General features: G+C 41.0%; 4 protein-coding genes across 5 annotated transcripts; 2 read left to right on the top strand and 2 right to left on the bottom strand.

Annotated features, from left to right (window-relative positions):
* Positions 1 to 3115: 3115 nt before the first annotated feature.
* Positions 3116 to 5715, bottom strand: LOC122783264 (C-type lectin domain family 6 member A-like). The gene is made up of 6 exons (XM_044047974.1): positions 5033 to 5715; positions 4830 to 4949; positions 4419 to 4685; positions 3903 to 4066; positions 3529 to 3659; positions 3116 to 3378 (listed from the first exon to the last, which is right to left on the bottom strand). Exons 1-6 carry the CDS (start codon positions 5136 to 5138, stop codon positions 3243 to 3245), a joined length of 924 nt encoding a protein of 307 aa, XP_043903909.1. The 5' UTR covers positions 5139 to 5715; the 3' UTR covers positions 3116 to 3242.
* Positions 5716 to 6297: 582 nt separating this feature from the next.
* Positions 6298 to 15525, top strand: LOC122782998 (serine/threonine-protein kinase Nek9). The gene is made up of 23 exons (XM_044047629.1): positions 6298 to 7061; positions 9128 to 9305; positions 9393 to 9448; positions 9521 to 9591; positions 9676 to 9781; positions 10008 to 10139; positions 10232 to 10342; positions 10456 to 10520; positions 10612 to 10662; positions 10749 to 10941; positions 11023 to 11167; positions 11255 to 11455; positions 11607 to 11653; positions 11776 to 11937; positions 12034 to 12142; positions 12217 to 12378; positions 12464 to 12631; positions 12712 to 12765; positions 12857 to 13044; positions 13369 to 13527; positions 13627 to 13731; positions 13811 to 13864; positions 13956 to 15525. Exons 1-23 carry the CDS (start codon positions 6876 to 6878, stop codon positions 14130 to 14132), a joined length of 2880 nt encoding a protein of 959 aa, XP_043903564.1. The 5' UTR covers positions 6298 to 6875; the 3' UTR covers positions 14133 to 15525.
* Positions 15526 to 15642: 117 nt separating this feature from the next.
* On the bottom strand, positions 15643 to 18213 carry zc2hc1c (zinc finger, C2HC-type containing 1C). Of its 2 annotated transcripts, none has more exons than XM_044047630.1 (3): positions 18123 to 18213; positions 16009 to 17279; positions 15643 to 15815 (listed from the first exon to the last, which is right to left on the bottom strand). In XM_044047630.1, exons 2-3 carry the CDS (start codon positions 17188 to 17190, stop codon positions 15708 to 15710), a joined length of 1290 nt encoding a protein of 429 aa, XP_043903565.1. In that variant the 5' UTR covers positions 17191 to 17279; positions 18123 to 18213; the 3' UTR covers positions 15643 to 15707. The 2 variants fall into 2 exon arrangements, with proteins under 2 accessions (XP_043903565.1, XP_043903566.1); XM_044047631.1 differs by having other exon boundaries at positions 18119 to 18213.
* Positions 17890 to 20161, top strand: acyp1 (acylphosphatase 1, erythrocyte (common) type). The gene is made up of 4 exons (XM_044047633.1): positions 17890 to 18017; positions 18200 to 18339; positions 18509 to 18596; positions 19339 to 20161. Exons 3-4 carry the CDS (start codon positions 18516 to 18518, stop codon positions 19552 to 19554), a joined length of 297 nt encoding a protein of 98 aa, XP_043903568.1. The 5' UTR covers positions 17890 to 18017; positions 18200 to 18339; positions 18509 to 18515; the 3' UTR covers positions 19555 to 20161.
* Positions 20162 to 20184: the final 23 nt, after the last annotated feature.

A 20184-nucleotide genomic window follows, 5' to 3' on the forward strand; every position in this document is an offset into this window, starting at 1 on the left:
TAATATTACTATCGTAAAAACCAACACAATTTTAGCATCAACCAATATGACCAAATATAGAGAGTGAAAAGACGCTGAGAAATGTGACAGGTTTCCCTTGTGTTCTGACTGTGACAGCACACTCTCCATTATGCTGGGAAAAGTAGTTTGTGGAGAAATGTTTGTCTCAATGAATAAGGGACATGTGTGTGATTGAACTCTGGTCTAGATGCTTTGAGTGTCTGGATTACAGCTGTTAAATATGTTGAGGCGAGAGCAGTGTTGTGCTAGTTATTGAAAAATAGTAACTAGTTACAGTTACATATTCATTGTACAGGGAAACATGTTTCTTTACTGTGCATATGACAATAAACACTTTGAATCTTGAATCTTGAATCTAGTTACTTTGGAAAAAATCACTCAGTAACTCAGTTACTTAGACCAAAAAGTAATGCGTTACTGAGAAAGTAACTTTATGTAAAATGTTTTTCCAATGCTCCCATTAAATAAAGGTTGATTGATCGAGTTCCCCTCTAGCCGTCATCTCAGTTCTGTACTGATGTTTTCCACTACATATCTGAGGGGGAAAACACGTGCTTTAGAATAATAGCCTGATATTGCTAAAAGAGATCCAAATAAACAATTAAACATACCATGCTATTATTTTATCAAGTTGTGCCTGGCTATGGGTCCGCCTTTCGAACTCCAACCGCTGCTGCTTGGGTGGAGTGGGTGTGTGCTCGCTGCTGTGACCCTCGGTCTCGGATGCTGCGTTAGCTATCTTAGCTGCTAACTTTGTCGAAGCATGCCGCTTCTCCAGGTGCTTCAGCAGATTGCTGTTGCTTGTTGTTCGCCGTAGAAAGTATTTTTGTACCGGGACACAGTCTACAAGTTACCTTAATGTTGTTTTTCCCTCTGCTCTCCAGTTGAAAATAACGTGAATACCTCCACGAGGAGAAACTTATCTTCCACTTCTTGCTCGCCATCATGCCCTGCCCTGACCTGTCCAGTCCTCTTCATGGCGCGTGTTTGATTACGTATGGGACGCTAGAGTGCTTTGTTTTTTCAATTCAATTAAACTTTATTGATCGCTAAAATGTTATGAGAACTGTGTTCTGTTGTAAAACCTCACCAAAAGGAGTAACGCAGCGGTTGGTAACGGAAACGGAGTTACTGAATTAAAAAAAAAAACAATGCGTTACCTAATGTTGCTAATAACGCGTTACTACCCAACACTGGGCGAGAGGCACTGTCGATGCTGAACAGGTCACCAGCCTATCACAGAGCCAACAGAGTATCCAGTTAATTAACCAAACTTCAATTTGTATGTACTTAAACTGTGAGAGGAGGTCTCAAAAACCCTCTTTGTAGACCAGTGTAGCCGGTAGTCAAAACCACACTCTTGCTCTACCTGTACCACTGAGCTACTGTCGCGCCATGTCTGTCATTTCACTCAAATCTGAACATGGAATGAAGGACAAAGTCTGGCTTAATTTAGCTCAGTTTAATGTCTTCTGTTATGGCAGCGCTATCCTTGATCTTTGTCATGTTTTTAACGATGCTTGTTTTTCTCCCCCTTCTTCTCTCCTGGTCTCTGATGGGTTTTTATGGCTGCTAGTGACAGCGAGTTGTGAGTCTGATGTGACTTATTGAAGACCGCCAAAGCAACAATATCAAAGTGTGGTTGGGTTGATATAGTAACAATGACAACAGCTGACAGTGGCAGGAGTGGAGTACTGGCCATATTAAGTCAGTTCTTTATTCTTTTTGGTGTTATGTAGTTTTGCAGCTCAAAGTTCTCCTTGAATCTCATCCTCACTCCTCCATCCTCCTCGATCTACTGTGTCTCAGATGGAAACTCAGTCCCTATTTTGTCCATCTCGTAACACACCGGTTATGTCATCATGGGGGCCTTTGATCCTATCTTAAGCACCTTTGAGGTATTACATGTAGTTTGCCTTTGCATTTTATCATGCAACTGTTTTAGCATTTTATCATGCAACTGTTTTATATGTAAAGATATGACAAATCGGAAGCTTTTTTGACAGAAGAAAGGACTTTGATCTGCGATGAGAAGCTTTGAACTGCTGTGCTGGAGAATTCATCAAATCAAGATCTTTATCATCATCATCTTTAAACTGTGATTAAGATCTTGGATCTATTGAGAACTGACGAGGCCAGCCTTAAACCTCTCAGTGTACAGCCTGTTGGAAATCATTAAAAGAAGAACTTCATGTATTAAAGCTGGAACTTAACAGGCCAGGTACCACTCAGGAACTATTTTGAACCCCTCGTGTCTTAATGATTATGCTGACAAATTAAAATTTCAAAAAATCTGTTTCCCTTGGACAACAAAGCTAACATGTGGTCTGACAATTATGTCGCTTCTGTGCAAGAGCAGCAACTCCAGATGTTTGTTGAAGCCACGTTCTTCAGGGGCCTAATAATATGTAAAGCACTTAAAAAGTGTGGTAACGACGAGTGGCTCAGTCACGTACAGCATCTAATAGAACAGACACTGAACAGACTCACCATCCCAGAGGGATTTGATCTGGACTTGAGCAGGTTCAAGCGAGTGGCTATGGTTGTGGTCCTCGATCTTCAGGACAAGTTTGGTGATTTGGTCAAATACTATATTCTGATGCAAGATCCAAATATAGAAGAAATCATCATTCAGTGCTTTCACACACACATCAAAAAGGAGATTGTTTATCAAAAGAGGTTTTTTGATACCAAGGAGCGTGTCTTCACTTTCATCTTTCACAATTTGCGCACCTCCATCTCAGCAATATCTGCAGCTTTACTGACCGTGTGCTCAACTATGATCTCAGCGTGGCTTATTACTGTTAAGTGAATGTTCAGGCAGTCGACCTGTGGACATGAAACCCCAGAAGCCATATTTCATGCACATCAGACAGATGAGGGGAAAAAATGCAGCAGCAAAGAAGAACATGCTTAATATTCAAAAAGAAAAGAAAAAAAAAGTGAAGAATTACCACAAGTTGGGATGCACACATTAAGGTGATGTACTCATACAAATTGAATAAACCTTTCAAACCCTAATTTGGTTCATGCTTCTCTCTACCAAAGCACAACAATTGTTATTTTTATAATCAAATTATTTATTCATGAGGAAATGAACACATAAAACAATAACTACATTTTGTTCCATGAAAGATAACTGGGGGTCCATATTCTATCATATCATGATTGTCTGACACAAACCCAAGCTGATCTTGCATATCACAGCCACAGAGGCTGAATCAAATTTCACATAACCATGCCCTTTTCTCTTGGCACGATTCATCAAACCATGACCTTCTTGGATCGTCCTCATAAGTCCTCATGAATGCTCCACAGTCCGTACTGTTTCCAGGGTTCTGTTTTTCCATCCAATACCTAAAGAAACACTAAAGTTATTTCCTGCAATCATCTGATATGAATTTCAACTGTTGCAAATAGCAGTCATTAGCAGGTAACGCCCGAAAATGTCCACTTCGATTTGCCAAAATTGATTTAATCAAATTCAAATGTGTTAATAACTCTTACCCTCCATCCAGCACTGTCGCATTATTTACCCACAACCATGTGCCTTCTTCATGATGATCTGTGAGGCCAATCCAAATTCTCTGAACCCGTGCAGCTGGAGAAAGTTTTTGTAGGGACTCAAAGAGAATTACCTGTGTGAAAGGAAGTGAAGTCAGAATTCTAATCATTTGTAAAATTGTTGTATATTGTTGCATGGTGATCCAATCCCTTTCCATCATTTAATTATTGCAAAACAGGAATATCTCTATCTCTTCACAGTTTTAGCAATAATTAACTGAAATAGTGGGTAATTCAATGCAATGTGGATAGCAATCTTTAAATATACATAAAAAGGTGAACTATAACCACTCTGGTTTACAACACTCTGGACTCACCTGCTCCTCCCAGCTATCAATCACAACAAGATCGGCACCACGACTGATACAGTCCGCTCTACTCTCCATCCAATTTCTTTTTGGAAGGGAGCTTGATGTAGAATAGAAGTAGCATGTGGTGTTACGTAATATCCACCCAGGAAGGCATCGCCCGCAGCTTTTTTCTTAAAAAAGGAAGAAAACTTGCTACAGTCACAAAACGAAGAAAGGGTTTATGTCCAACATACACTTAAAAGGAATACTTCACCGATTTGCATTTAGCTTTGTATTACAAGAATAGGGGTAGTATTTTTGAAAAATTGTGCTTCCCAATCTCATTTTCCCCTGAGTTGAGAATTATCTTCATTCTTTTCTTTGTAACATGCCCACCAGTGACAATTTTGCGTAAGATATTTCTCGACTCTGAGAGGTCTGAGGTAACTGAGTTTGCGAAAAATACTACCTCTATTCTCCTAATACAAAGCTAAAGGCAAGTCGGTGAAGTATTCCTTTGAAATGTAATCAAAAGTCTCTCACTGGACTCCGAGGCATTGGCCAGAATTGTTGCCTTCTCCACATGTAGCACCTCAAGTTGCCTCTGAAGGCGGTCACTGTTGGTTTTGTTGTGTGTTAAATGCAGCTCAAGTTGCTTGGTGTTCCTACGTTCTTGCTCTAGTGCTTGTTCAGACACTTCTTTATCGTTCACAGCTTCACCTTGAGCTCTCTGAAGTTCATTCACCTCTATAAGTAGTCCTTGTGCTGTTTTGTGGTTGTGGGGTTCCGATTCTTGATTGACTTTGCCACCTGGGATTAACAATGACTTAATAAATAAGTGCTATTCACAAACAAAACAAACGTTTTTGCATATTTGGTATAGAAAGAGTACAATACAAAATATAATAGCTTGATGACAAATGTGTCCACCTTCCTTGGACTAGTTGTACTCACAGTAAATCCCAATAGCAATGGCAGTTAACAGCAGAATCACATTCAGCAATCCTAAACACAGGATAACTGACGGATAAAGTGGAAGACTTCTGGACCCGACTCTGAATGTTTGCACAGCTCCTAATCAAACAGGTTCAAAGAGAACAACAGATTACAATTATGTAGGATTAGTAAAAATGGAAGTTTAAGTAACTCAAACTAACCTTTGTTTCTCACATTATAAGGAAAAGACATTCCATCTGTGTTGTTGCCTTCATTTGAAATCATTTCAGAATTATCCATGTTTCGTCCCCAGGACCCCCTCAGCATTCATTCCACTTTTGACTGTGTGAGGCAGCTGCTCTGTCAATATTACAAAACTGTGTGTGAGTGAGTCATTAGAGAATGTTACGGGTGCCCTGCTGGTCCAAAATCTAAGCACAATGCATTAAAATACCATTAATTCTAAGCACTTGAGACTCTGGTCCAACGCTAGGCTAAATTCAGACTTTTTGGCTTGTATGATTGGTCAGTTTTGTTTCTAACTGTTATAGCCCAGGTATGGATTCATACTATGCAATAGTATGGTGTGTTTGCATTAAGGTCCAGCTTGGATACAACATCATGCACTTAGCAGCTTTTACAAAGCCCTTTTTGTCATCTTAGCCACAAAAAATATTCACTTTGTAGGGACGGTAAAGGGAAACATAAGAACCCACATAAAGCTCAGGATCACACGGATTTGGCTCTCGGCAGCATATCAGAGGCCAGAGGTACCAAAGATGAAATTGGATGGATGTGATGTGTCAGATTTGGGCCTCTTGACCCAGCAGTCTGAATGTAACCTTCAAAGACTTGCCCCCTGCTGTGTAAAACAACCTTTCAAAAGATGTTTTGATTACTAAATATAAATCTAATGAAAGACAAGTGCCGTACATTTTTGGAATTGTCTATTAATGTAAACCAAAGGTCTCAAACTGAGGGTCTAGTTTGGTCAGTAGGGGACCAGTCAAGTGAAAAATAAATCACATCATTTCAAAATAAAGTGTTTGCTTTTATATGGAATGATAAATAGTTCACAACATAAATATATGATGCAAAATGAATCTATTAAAATCATATAGTAATAACTAATTATAACTTCATATTAAGTGGAAGGACTGGCTGCGAGCTGGAGACCTATGATGTAAATAATATGCTTTTTTAAAAAAAAAACAAAGATAAAACAAAGAAATGAATAGAATACTTTGGTGGCTTGATTAGTCAGCTATTCCATCAAGTGGAGTAACCAAAAACATACAATGTAATATTTGGTTTTCCAATAATTCAATGCATTGTATGTTCCCGTTCCACGGTGTAAAATGTGTGCAATTTTAAACACTGGAGCTTAAAATAAACGTGGGAAACTGCATGTACTGTGTTGTAATTATATATTTCATAAAGCAAACAACAGATGCAGTGAGACTGACAGTTTCCGGGTTTCTGCGCGAGGTACATTTGGATTTGTATTCGTTCTTCGGTGCCTCATATGCGCGTGCCATTCGAGCCCAAACAAATTTAAATAGTCGTGTAGTGTCGTTGTGTATTGTTATGCATATTTAAGTGGACTAACATTTCCAGTTCGAGGTGAGTGAATTTGTGTCCGTTTTTGCTCTACTTTTTTTTTCTTCAGAGAATGTAAACAGTTCAACTTCACCGGAAACACTCTCTCTTGAATTTCAAAGTAAAACAAACTTCAAGCTACCCACGCTGTCTGGCGTTTTACTTTGAAAAATTCTAAAAGGTTATGGGGCGTCCTAACTCTTGTGTCGTACTCCGGCGTGATACTAGCGCAACTAGTGTAGTTGCACGCATTTCGCTGCGTCGTATTTACCTCACACTTTGTAATTTTCAGTGGCTTCGAGGCTTCTGGCTGTATTCGTACAACAACGGGTCTTTTTCGGTGTCGCTACGGGTGACATGTTGGACGCGTGTACGGCTTTGTAGGAGTCTTTTTCAGAGTGGTGTCGTTAGGCCTGTTCGGGTTATTTCCATCACTGCCATTGGCTAACAAGTCCCAAAACAGACATGTCATTAGAGGACTACGAAAGACATTTCGACTCGCTGAATTCAGATTTGGGTGGCGGGTCTGTGGTCAGTGAACGGTCGGCGTCGAGCACTTTTAACGGCGAGGAGGAGAAGTTGCATTACATTCCTATCCGGATCCTCGGCAGAGGGGCGTTTGGTGAAGCGACTCTGTACAGGCGGATAGAGGTGAGTTGTGTTCAAGTCCCTGCATAGTTGTCTGCCTGTAGTGGACAGTTCACCCATTAGTATTGTGTCCTACATTAAAAAAAGTTGTTTAAAGTGAACACATTGATTCACTGGCCTTGAAGGTATATGTCTATTTACTAATTAGCAACTGCCTAACACCTACTTACCCACAAACTGCTATTACCTACCAGTCCATCGCTCATTATCTGCTTATTACCTACCTACTCAACTACAGCCATCTTCTCACCAAGTAATGGCTTCTTCCTGGCAGAGTGGCCTTTCAGCCCATGTCGGTACAGTACTCGTTTCACTGTGGGTAATGACACACTCTTACCAGCTTCAGCCAGCATCTTCACAATGTCTTTTGCTTTTGTTCTTGGGTTGATATGCACATTTCGGACCAAAGCACGTTCATCTCTGGGACACAGAAACCGCCTCCCTCCTGAGCGGTATGATGGCTGGACATTCCCATGGTGTTTATACCTGCGTATAATTGGTTGAACAGATGAACGTGGCACCTTCAGGCATCTGGAAATTGCACCCAAGGATGAACCACACTTGTGCAAATCCACAATTCTCTTCCTGATAGTTTGGCTGATTTCTTTTGACTTTCCCATGATGTTACACAAAGAAGCAGTGTGTTTCAGGTGTGCCTTAAAATACCTCAACAGGTGTGTCTAATTAACTCAAATGTTGTCAATAAACCTATCAGAAGCTTCCAAAGACATGACATCATCACCTGGGCTTTCCCAAGTTGTTTAAAGACATAGTAATCTTAGTGTATGTATGTAAACTTCTGACTTTGAAGAAAGTAATAAAAATAAAATAAAAAAAATCCTTCTCTCATTATTCTGGCATTTAGCAAATAGATATAATTTTGGTAATTCTAACGGACCTAAAACAGGAAAAGTGATTTCATGTCAGACAGTGAGAAAAAAAAGCATATGTGTCTTTTTATATAGTGTATATAAACTTCTGGTTTCTACTGTATAACCTATTTACCTACATTCTATGAAGTACACAAAGCAAGGTCTACAAAGACATGGTTTAGCAAGTTTGGTGTGAAGAACTTGACTGACCTCACTGACCTCAACCCCATCCAGCATCTTTGGGATGAACTGGAAGTGAGATTTCGAACAAGACCTTCCTGTCTAACATCAGTGCCGGACTTAAATGCCCTGCAGATTTCCAGAATTTGGACCCAAATTCCCATTGAAACACTTCAGAATCTCAACTCCTTACTAAAGTACTGTATATGTATTTGAATACATCATTACAGTCCCTGTTGGTTTCATGGTCAGGTGTCATGACCCACTACTATTTACCTACCTACCTACCTACATCTGGGTTATTAACATGTCAGTCTTTTGCATGTGCACATTCATTGTTTTAAATGGAAATATGACACAGTTGTGCTGATGCATGTACGACACACCTAGCCATAACAAGACACATCAAAAACATGATGCTCCAACTGCGTAACAACTCTTATGCTCCTTTAAGGGAACAAATAAATAGCCCACAGACTGCTGTTTGGTTTTCTTTCCACTTTTTGTCATAAACAAATTGCACTCAGGGCATTTGCATTTCTTTTTTAAATCTTTAAATACACCCACACAGCTGATAGGAATAATGAAGCAGGGCTGACTTGCTCAACGCTCCTGTGTTTCCATACCCCTGTGAGAAATTCTTTAGTGTGAACAAGACAAATTACTTTCCCATGACTTCCTGCTTTATTGTGTTTACTCCAAACTGGGGCTTTCTAGACTTTCCTTTGCTATCCACTGCCTTCCACAAGATGTATTCTTGAGCAAATTATATGCAAGAAAATAACATTTTCCTGGTAGATATTAGTGCTGGGTGATAAGGCCAAGAAGATTGTCAGTATTAATAACCATTGCTATAAACGTCTGATAATTAAACTGTAAGAAAGAATGTTGAAGAAACCACTTAGGTTGTGATTTCAAACATATGTATGAAAATAGCAAACATTTCTGAGGTCAAACAGTCAAAGCAATGATGTGTTTTACCTCAAAGTGATTGTGTACAAACTCTGGCTTCCCTAGGACAACTCTCTTGTGGTATGGAAGGAAGTGGACCTGAACTCGCTCTCAGAAAAGGAGCGCCGCGATGTCATGAATGAAATTAGCATCCTCTCCATCCTGGAGCACAACAACATCATAGCCTACTTTAACCACTTCATGGATAAAAACTCCCTGCTTATTGAGCTGGAGTATTGCAATGGTAAAAAGGAGAACACGCAGTGTTAAAGATTAGAGTGAATGCTTCTCGGCTGTAACAGAATGGCACATGTTTTGTTTTTTATCACAGGAGGGAATCTGTATGATAAAATCATCCAACAGAAGGGAAAACTTTTCAATGAACAGGTAGGATTGCAACATTGCAGCAGTTTTTCTCTCAGTGACTCCTTTATCCTTACAGTTAACATGTGTCTTTAGGTGGTTATATGGTACCTGTACCAAATTGCCTCAGCGGTGGCCCACATTCACATGGCTGGGATATTACACAGGTTAGATTTTCATTCCCTTGTTGAAGGCACCTGGCAGGTCACATTACATTCTGTTTTTAAATGGAACTTTTGTTTTTCTCGCAGAGATATTAAAACTCTGAATATTTTCCTGACAAAGACTGACCTCATTAAGCTGGGTGACTATGGCCTTGCGAAGAAGCTAGACTCGGAGTTTTCAATGGCAGAGACGGTAAGTTTTCATTTCACCACCAACATTATTAATCTAGGAAGATGTGGTTTAATGTATAATAACCAAATGTTCTTGGTAAAGAAAATCACGTGACGCTATAGTTGATATCACATCAGTCTGTGGATATTTGCTTTGCTACTTATGAGGTGTAGCACAACACAGGTTCATGGTAGCGTCAGCTCTTACTAAATGTCTCTCTGCACTTTTTCTTCCCCTGCAAATCCAGTGTGTGGGAACCCCATATTACATGTCACCAGAATTGTGCCAGGGATCAAAGTACAACTTCAAATCTGACATCTGGGCCATGGGTTGTGTACTATACGAAGTCTTAACCCTCACAAGAACATTTGATGCAACGGTAGGTGTCCAGACAGTAGTTTAAACAATTGACATCAGTCCTAAAAAAATAGTTTTATATCCTCAGAGTGAATTAATTATTTGTCCATGCAGAACCCTTTGAACCTCTGTGTGAAAATAGTCCAGGGCAACTGGACAATGGACGTGAACTCAGAGGTTTTTTCGTCTGCGTTGATCAAGCTGGTGTATGAGTGCCTCGATCAAGTGAGTAAGGGGAATAATCGGACACTGATGTTGTTCTTGTCGTGAAAAATGAAAAGGGTTGATTTGCGAGATAAGCTCTTATGAGGGATATCATTGCTCATTCTGTCTCACAGGATCCTGTAAAGAGGCCCACAGCGGAGCAAGTTCTGGACCATCCGTTCATCTCCTGCTGCCGACAGTAAGTTCCAAAAATCTGGAAATATTATATAATAATAATATATATAATAATGCTGGAACATGAAACACTCTGGACCTTGTCATTCTGTTAGGGAGCTTGAAGAGCGAGTTGCCCTGTTGAATACTGCAATGAAGAAACCAAAGTAAGTTTTTAAAGGTTCTCTTTGAAAGCTCATCTCTGTCCCATAGTTTTCTTGTGCATTTCTGATTTGTTGTCCTGGTCATACAGGCTGAGTACAGTGACCGAAACCCCTGTTGCTGTGGTAACCACACGCTCGAGGGAGGTGTACTTCTGGGGTGGAGGGAAGTTCACCCCCCAGAAACTAGACACGTTTAAGGGAGGCACCAGTGCCCAACAAGTGTGTGCAGGAGAGAGTCACTTTGCAGTGGTGACTGTGGAAAAGGAGCTGTACACTTGGGCTGTGAGTATTGAAATATCACCCACAATCGCTCAAGTTGCGCTTGCGCTTCGCTGCATGAAACTTGCTTTACTTTCTCTTCAGGACATCCAAGGTGGAGCAAAGATGGTGGGCCAGCTCGGGCATGGAGACCAGGCCTCATACAGGCAGCCAAAGAGGTTGGATAAGCTTCAGGGGAAGGCAGTTCGACAGGTGGCATGTGGGGCTGACTTCACTGCCTGCATCACTGGTGAGCGTTCCGGTGAAAACAAGAAGATATGGAGGTAAAAGAAAACTCTTTTAACTCTCTTTTTTTCTCTAATGAACCCCTTTACAGATGAAGACCAGATGTACATGTTTGGGTCAGACTATTATGGCTGCATTGGAGTGGAGAGCATGCTTGGAAGTGAGGTTTTAGAGCCAGTACTTTTGGAGTTCTTTGAAGAGCGACCGGTCCGCCAGGTTTCGTGTGGAGACAACCATGTGGTGGTGCTGACTCACGGCGGGGAAATCTACTCGTGGGGCTGTGGAGAGTATGGTACATAGGGTTGCTGTATGTACTGCTGCTTTGAGCTGATGTCATTTCGCCTCTGCAAGGCTATTCTTGCTGTTACAAGTGCAACCACCAGGTGGAGAGAGTGGCCCTTAGTAAGTGTTTTTTTCAAATGTGCTCTGTTTTCCTGCCACAGGACGTCTTGGCCTGGAATGTGAGGATGACTTCTCTTCTCCAATGCAAGTGAGTAAGACTCACTTTACTTTCCTAAAGCCTTACAGTTAGGCACAAAATATGATACAATAATTGTATGTTTGCATAATTGCATTTGTACATTTCAAAAGTCTCTTCTGACTTTTTTCCAGGTGGAGGTTCCTAAAGGTGCCACCATCTCATCAGTGTGTTGTGGCAGTGATGGAACCTTCTTTTTGACAGAGAGTGGCAAAGTTCTGGCATGTGGAAACAATGAATACAACAAACTGGGTCTTAACCAGGGAGTCTCTGGTATCAAAAACCACCCTGGAGAGGTACTGTGACAGGAAGAGCTGTATTCATTTAATGATTTTTGGGTTGTACAGATGTGTTTGTATTTAATTTTTTATTTCTTTTATACACCACCGTAGGGTTACCAGGGGATCCCGTACATCACCTCTCTGACCTTGGCAAAGCAACTGTCGCGATTCACGATACAAGTCATAGCCCCAGGGAAGACCCACACTGCTGCACTAGATGGTATGGCTGGTATTTCTCCTGCTAATGTACTTTTTTTAAAAAGAAAATTATTAATTTGATTTCTGGCTTTATAGGACGTGGTCGTCTCCTCACTTTTGGTTGTAACAAATATGGACAGCTGGGTGTGAAGGACTTTAAGAAGCACCCAGGCGTCCAAGTCCTTGTCGGACCCTTTGGAGGAAAGATAGTAACAAAGGTGTCCTGTGGAGATGGCTTTACCATCGCTGCCACTGAGGGTAAGAACACATAGAGTGGTATAGATATACATGGGGGGAAATAGTCTCATTCTAGATGCCAATTTTATTTGTAAAAAATTTTCAGACAATCAGATCTTTGCATGGGGAAATGCGGGAAATGGACGACTCGGGATGCCTCCCGATAAGGGATTTGGTTCAGAGGTTTGCCCTGCCATGCCAAGGCCCATATTTGGTTCCCTCCATCATGTACCAGACCTGTCTTGCTGCGCCTGGCACACAATTATCATCATGGGTTAGTAATCAGAAACCGTCTGCTAAACAGGAGACTGGGGCAAAAAGCCGGCTGACACTGTTTGTTTGTTTGTGTTGCAGAGAAAGTTCTGAACTCCAAGACTATTCGCTCCAACAGCAGTGGTGTATCAATTGGTAGATGTAGTTTTTTTTTTTCAGTGACTGATTTATGTGTAGGTGTATTTTGTGTGCCACTTTTAAGTCCTTGCTGTGTGTGTGCATTAAGGCCTGGGTCAGGAGGCATCCACATCAACAGTGGATCTGGACTTGGAGCCTGGTTCAGAGACAGAGTGTCGTGACAGGGGCCTGGGGGGGACATTGGAGGATAATACAGAGGGTTGCCTCATGGAGACCCCAATGATGTCAATGACAAGTCAGACTGGAGACAGCTCATGCCCCTTCTGGCTGAGAAAGGTTTGTTAACAGAAAAGGGCTATGGAGTAAAGAATCCAATGTTTAAGTCATTATTAACATCTGAATGGAGACTTGCAGTTGTTCCCATGAATCTCAACAAAACTTCATTGGCTATGTGGCTTCATACTGGAGAGTCCCGGTATTTAGTTGAGAGCAGAGGAGCCGTTACAGAATGTAAAAGTATGATTTTCAAGGGCCAACTCTATGTCAAACATAACAGACACTCACTCCCTGTGTGAGCTGGTCAGCCGCCCACGCCGCCAGGCACTGTGCATTCATCCAGCGTGAGCTCATCTTAATTCAGCAAGCTTCTCGTCCTAACAGGAGCTCGAGGACGCAGAGTTCATCCCAATGCCAGACGAGTCGGAGCTATCTACTCCTGACCAGCTCTCCTCCATCTCAGAGAGCGTCACGTTACCGTATGAGGAGCTCAAAGAGCTGAAGGCTGCAGCAGCTGCTGTCAGCACCAAGAAAGACCTTCCGGTAACACAAGACACATTCATTATCCACTCCCAATTCCAATTCAGCACTGCTGTTCATGCCTACTCTTAACTTCCCCCCCTCTCTGGTGGTTCTTCACAGACTAAACGAATGAGCCATGATAGCATCAACGGACTGGAGGGGGCTCATGTCTGCAAAAAAGGAGAATCTGGAGGATGCTGCAGTGCTAGTAGCGAGATCACACAGGTATGAGATACAAATGTCACACTCTTAACAAGAACAACCAAAATCCCATAGTATTTTTACCCAGTTGTTTATTTTGAAGTTACGGGAGACAGTTGCCCATCAGGAGATGAGGATCCAGATGCTGGAGAAGCAGGTGAGACCATTAACTCAAAGCTACGCTTAGCAGACAACTTTATTGCGTGCGTGTCAGTAACCGCATGACCTGTATTCTTGCCATCTTTAAGGTCAGCGATCAGCTGAAGGAGAACGAGAGGCTCTGGGCGGCAATGAACTGTTCAGTTCTACGGGAAGCAGGACGTGACAACGGAAACCACCACTCTGGTCCTATGCCTGGGGACGTTGGGGGAAGAGGAGGTGGATTTTCAAACCACGGGAGCAGATCTGCAGGGGCCAGTGTGTGAACCGCACCTGCGCGTTTCCAGGCGGTGGTGAAAAAGTGTCACAACTCACAGCACCTACAAGAATAAAGCAGCTGGTTAGGCGGGGAAGTGGAAGCTTGGTCAGAGGAACAGTGGACACTGCATCCTCATGGTTACATTACTGTACATGTTTGGCAGAGCACTTCATGTGCATACTTACATTTTATATTTAATACTATATAAAGCCTTGCACACACTCTGTACGCACACTTGTGTTCACCTGGGTGCAGCAATCTAGCGAGTTTCTCTACAGACTCAAATGTTGGCTGGATTCAACATGAAGCATTGGACCTTTTTAAGAGACAATCTGATTGAGGTGTTACACTGCATTGTGAATGCTAAATCCACGTGTTATCATTGGGGTTTTTGTTTTTCCAGCACCGAGGCTTCAGAGAATGGTGCCTCACATGCTGGTGTATTTATCACGTAACAGGCAAGACCAATTCAAATGCAAACAGGAAACCATTTGTTAATGGATCCAATGTGTCCGTGCTCTCGTTGGCACAGTCGTGAAATGTGAAAAACGCAGGTTAAATATCACTTAATTGGTAAGTATTTAACTTCGTCTGAAAGAACCTAAAACAGCACCATTCATCAGACACATAAGCAAACGCATAGCAAATATAAAACTTTTTCAATTTTGCAGTTTTTAGTTTTTATTGTCTTAGAGAGAATTTGTGAAACACAAAAACTACTGATTTCATTTTTTTTTAAACAAGTTGGTTACCTTTTTCTTTTTTTTAATGTCACCCTTGACTCATGAATTCATGTTGGTGCGACACATGTAGGTCTGTCTTCTTTATGTGTGTGTGTGTGTGTATGTATGTATGAAGACTTGAACAGTTTTCTTAGAATGTGGGGAAAACATGGTCTCTAAAGCCTTCGTTTTTACAGCTGACTTTGCAGCTAACGTTTATTTTGAAACCATTGTATCTGTTGTTGGTAGTTTTGAAACATTTGTAGAAGCAAATGTCGTTTGCTTTTGTTTCAGAGAACCCGACGGTTCCGGTTATTATTTGTATGTTACAACAAATGTGTGTAATAATTACTTTACAAGCTGTTAACGGCTGATATCACACAGTGCAGAGTTTGCAGTTTCTTTTCATGCAGTAAAATGTACTTTAAATATAGTAAAGAGTGCCTTACAAGCTATTGAAACCAAAGGTGATATGAAATATGACAATGCTGTGCCTCAGGTGATTTTTTATATATATATATATATCTATATATATACACAGTTTGTTGAAAGCATTTAAATGTGGTTTGTGTTTTCCAGCAATTTTAATCCAAATAATGGGAAGACATTTCTTCTCTCACAGTTCCACCGTTGCTTCGTGCTTTGTGTAAACACCATAAATAAAACGTAACAGCAGTCTTTTGTTGGGTGTACAAAGTCAATTCTGCCTGATATTAAGAACCACAGATGTAAAAGCACAGCTTTTTTAAGGAATACATTTTTACAAGTCAAAATCAAAACAACTAAGACATTCTATGAACAATAACGTGATTTATTCGACTGGTCCCAGCATCAGTGTCCTGTCATCCTCCTCAGTCAGCTCACTTGGACCGTTTTGACTGTGAAGTTCCAGCCGGGAGTCGACCGTGCTGCACAGTCTTTGTCTTGGCCTTTTGGTCATTTTGTCTGCAGTTCTTTTTCTGTAAAACCTGAGGAGGATTAACAGGAGGATTAGAAAAATAACAACCCCTATATTTTCCTAAGTGTCCTACAGACACAGATGGCACAGGTCCTTATTGTCTCAAACTAAAGACAATACTGATCTCACTACCTATCACTATGATGCCATAATGAATTGGTATGGCAGTATTTGAATAAAGGTAAAAGTGCCACTTGTCCTACCTCTGGAGTCTTGCTCCTGGTGTGGGTTTTCAGGAACTCCTCTAAGGCAGATCCTTTGGTTCTGTGAGCATAAGAGTTGAAGACCTGACGATGCGACTGTTTCACCTTTTTACAGATTTGCGCATGTTTTTCCAGCCTTTCCCGAGCAAACATTCTGTTGCACATTCTGCAAGGGAAAAGCTGGAAGTTGGCACCTGTGCTATCCATGGATCCCAGCTCCTCCTCTTCCTCCTCCTGTCGTCTGCCTGAATGAGACGGACTAAAATCTGGTGGGAGAGAAGATTCCCTCGATGTCTTATGTTCTGCATCTCTATGGTTTTCTGTTTCCAGTCCATCAACATTTTTCTTTTCACCAATCTGACGCACGTCTTCATGTTCATCATATGTTCTTTCCCAGTATTTCTCCTCTCTTGTCCAGCCTTCATATCCTTTATTTTGTGCTGCCCTTCCGTGCTGTGACCTCACATCTTCTTCTCCATAAACGTCATAATCTTTTTCCTCCCAATTTCTTCTCGAACGCTCTTTGACACTTTCCCATCTTGATTTGTTTAGCTCTCCACTCACTTTGTGCTGAGTTGATTTTCCTTTTGACTGTGAACTCTCAGCACCTTCCGTTTCTCCTCTCTTCCCTCCAGCCCCATCTTCTCCATATGTGTTCATCATTCTCTCCTCATTCTGCTGATCGTGCTTCCAACTAAGTTGTTTAACATCCACTTGTTTTCTTTCCTGAGCTTGTCGCCACTCTGGTTGTCCCCTGCCTCTCTTCATTTCATCATGGCCTGCAGCAGCTTCAGCACGGTTGCTCTGGATCTTGTGTTTTATTTTCTCTTCAACCCTCCACAGCTTCTCCTGTAGCTTTAGCTGTTTTTCATGAATTGCTTTGGCCAGCTGCAGTTCTTCACTGGGCAGTCTGTGTAGGTCTTTTTTTCGATGCTGGTATCCCGTGGTTTCTTTAACGGGTTGTTTTGTAGGAGAATTGTTTTCAAAATCAATCCGATCAAGTGAATTGTGTGTCCTGGAGCTGAAGGAACTTCTGTGGCTAACAGGCTTATTTGGAAAGGGACAGTCATCTCCATCTGCTTTCCTTCCAGCCCCACTTTGTGCTTTAGAATAGACACTGTCTTGTCTTTGTCCTTCAGTGTCTCTCTCACTCTGAAGACTCCTTCCTCTCCTTGTACTCATGACTTCACTTGTTGTAGAAGGTCATGTGTTTGAGGTTGTCCTTGTTTGTAAATCTTTGCATTCGACCACTGGGTCGTCACCATCAGCCACTGAGGGAGGGGGGTAGAGGACACAGAGTGTAAGACTTAGGGTCATATCTTTGTATGTTTGTTTGTCAATTCCATTAATGTAATAAGTCTTTTGTTGAAAAATTCAGAATTGTCGTAACGAATGCAGTAAAGGTAAACCAGTAAGATAATATATGTGTAGACAGTTCACTAGCACGGTGGTTCTCAAACAGGGGTCCAGCAATGAAAGTGATGGGCAAGAAAAGAAAGACGATCCTTTCCTGAAGTCCACCTAAGAAGGCTCTGTAATCAGACGAGCTCATGGGATCTTAAATGACACATCACATATTCTGTACAACGAATATGAGCTGTATACCTTCAGGTAGGCGTTACAGAGCGAGCAAGTGCAAAACTAAGCCGGCTTAAGCTCTTGAATTAATTCCAACTTCTGTCAATCTACTCAACAAGGAACAAGGAAACAGGTTGACATGCCTCTGGTCTTCTTTATTCTGGACATTGCACTTGCAGATGTTGTCAGTCCAGTTCTGCAATTCATTTTATTATTTTATTGTTGTTTTTGTGTGTTTATTGCAGGTGCAATATACTGCATATTTCCATTTGTTATCATTCCGTTTGTTATTGTTTGTACAGTAAATACATATGGAAATAGATTGGATCCTCTTTCTATCGGGTATTTATCAGCATTATTTAAAAAGGCCAGTCGTTAGGAGCCACACAACACAGGAAAGCAGATACGGATGAGCAGGAAAAGGAAATACAGTAAGTCAGTATTTAAAGAGAAAAGTACTACGCTGCTTCCTCTCGCAATGACCTGTTACATTTTAATGAACGGTTTTCCATTTAAAAAACCAAACACTTACCGACCTTTTATCCGTCGTCTGATAAAAGCTGCTCTAGAACCACTTGTTAATCGTTTTTTTACGTTTACACTCGTTGCCTAGGAACCATGAGTCTCCGGTGTCCTCTGATTGGTCCCTTATAACGATTCACTTCCGGAGTCAGAGTCGGAGTGTTTACAAGCGGAGGTGTGTTCATGTTGGCGTTGGATTTTGTCTTCTCACAGCTTCACCACATCATTCAGGTGGTTATATCACAAACCCTTTTATTTTTTACAATCCAGATATGAAGCTAAACTGCTATTTTTTGGGGCTGTGAATTGCGTGAATACAAATGTTAGCATAGCTTGTAGCCGTAAAGAAGCACCTGCCATGATGTTCCTCACTCAACTGTCTTGTTTATACTTTTTCTAGGTCCATTATGTCTGAGGAAGACCTGGTTTCAGTGGACTATGAAATCTTTGGCAGAGTACAGGGTGTGTTTTTCCGTAAATACACTCAAGTAAGTTTGAGTTCACTTTTCATCAGCTCTGTCTGGCCTTGACAGGTTGACTGAGAAGTAGGGATGCACGATATTGGACATAGGATTGGATATATCGGGAGTGCTTGGGCCAATAACCGATATGATAGCGGTCATTTAGTCTCTTCTGTGGTGAAATTAGCATAACATTTTGCCTTCTCATGTTGCAGCAGATATAGATATACATTTTTGTAACTGAGCAAAATAAATAGGGATGGGTATTGGTATCAGTAAGTATTGGTATCGGTCCAATATTGGTCAAAATAACTGGATCGGATTGTTTATTTCTTCTTTTTGAGTGAACAATATTTGTTACACAGAATTATGTCTTTGAAAAGACTCGGCACAAATGTGTTGTTATGTCTAAAATGACTGTATTGGAATAAAATCGTATCGGTAGATACTCCAGTTTTTAATATCGATATCGGACACAAAAAGTGGTATTGGGACATCCCTAAAAATAAATAAACCTATATAAAAAAATTATAGTTGTAGAGGGTACCAGCATAGACGTTAAGGAGGTAGCAGCCTATTTATATTATGATATCGTGCCAATAATATTGATTTTGCTATACTTCTGTATTTCTCTGTCTGTACCTAATTGTTTGTCATTTTGTATGTTTGTCTGAAACAGGTCTCAGTGAGACTGCTTGTGTAAATAAAGGTTAAATAAAAACAATATTCTTTCTAATATTTAACATTCAATCATTTGTTTTTTACTCAGGCAGAGGGGAGGAAGCTCGGCCTGGTTGGATGGGTCCAGAACACGCGCGCAGGAAGTGTTCAGGGGCAGCTGCAGGGGCCACGCGGCAAGGTGAAACAAATGCAGGAATGGTTGAAATCCACTGGGAGCCCCAAGTCACACATAGCCAAGGCGGAGTTCAAGAATGAAAAGACTGTTGACAGCCTAGAACACTCCTCTTTTAATATAGTGAAATAAGATTTATTCACAGATGATGTCTACAGTATTAACTTTCAAGCAAATGTGTTATTTATTTAGTCTTTTTATTTTATTGGAATGCAACTTATTAGTTAATTTAGAATGAGTTAAATATGCGTGTTAAATCTCCTCAATAGTATAATAAATGTAAAATCACAAAATGACATTGTTTGACTGTTTACTGTAGTAATTATAACTGTAATGGATATTTGGTGAATATTGGTTCACAAAAGATAAAACTCAATTGAGTGACAACCACATGCGATCATATCAATTATCATTGCACTGACAGAGGAAATGGCAGCAAACTCTCATCAGTCTTTGTAGAAACTGGAGGAGTCTGAGTTCAGCTTGATTTAATGAAGAATGACGCTGCCACCCTCCTTTGGCAAGGACTGAACTCTGCAAAGGATTCTGGAGAAATATTGTCAAAGGCTCAAAAGACAAATGAGATTTGTGGTGGTTAGTGCAGGCATCACAAGGAGCTGTCACAGAGTAACAGTTTTGTTATGGTGATGAGATTTATACGTTGAGGCACGTTTTCTGTTTTGGAAAAAATCAGCAAAGTTGTCGGGAATAGCGAATAAATACCATGTGTGCAATCTGATTTGTTAGTTGCATGTGTAAAAT

This window comes from Solea senegalensis, linkage group LG16 (genome assembly GCF_019176455.1).
Source record: "Solea senegalensis isolate Sse05_10M linkage group LG16, IFAPA_SoseM_1, whole genome shotgun sequence".
In the NCBI taxonomy this organism is placed as follows: Eukaryota; Metazoa; Chordata; class Actinopteri; order Pleuronectiformes; family Soleidae; genus Solea; species Solea senegalensis.

Bases quoted from the DNA above. Each gene is read 5' to 3' on its own strand.
- LOC122783264 (XM_044047974.1), bottom strand. From the start codon at position 5,138: ATGCTGAGGGGGTCCTGGGGACGAAACATGGATAATTCTGAAATGATT. The intron at 4,067-4,418 runs GTGAGAGACTTT...TCCTTTTTTAAG, and splicing joins GGCCAATGCCTCGGAGTCCA to AAAAAAGCTGCGGGCGATGC. The intron at 3,379-3,528 runs GTAAGAGTTATT...GTGTTTCTTTAG, and splicing joins GCGACAGTGCTGGATGGAGG to GTATTGGATGGAAAAACAGA.
- LOC122782998 (XM_044047629.1), top strand. From the start codon at position 6,876: ATGTCATTAGAGGACTACGAAAGACATTTCGACTCGCTGAATTCAGAT. The intron at 9,306-9,392 runs GTAAAAAGGAGA...TTTTTATCACAG, and splicing joins TGAGCTGGAGTATTGCAATG to GAGGGAATCTGTATGATAAA. The intron at 10,343-10,455 runs GTGAGTAAGGGG...TCTGTCTCACAG, and splicing joins TGTATGAGTGCCTCGATCAA to GATCCTGTAAAGAGGCCCAC.
- zc2hc1c (XM_044047630.1), bottom strand. From the start codon at position 17,190: ATGAGTACAAGGAGAGGAAGGAGTCTTCAGAGTGAGAGAGACACTGAA. The intron at 15,816-16,008 runs GTAGGACAAGTG...AATCCTCCTCAG, and splicing joins CCAGGAGCAAGACTCCAGAG to GTTTTACAGAAAAAGAACTG.
- acyp1 (XM_044047633.1), top strand. From the start codon at position 18,516: ATGTCTGAGGAAGACCTGGTTTCAGTGGACTATGAAATCTTTGGCAGA. The intron at 18,597-19,338 runs GTAAGTTTGAGT...TTTTTTACTCAG, and splicing joins TTTTCCGTAAATACACTCAA to GCAGAGGGGAGGAAGCTCGG.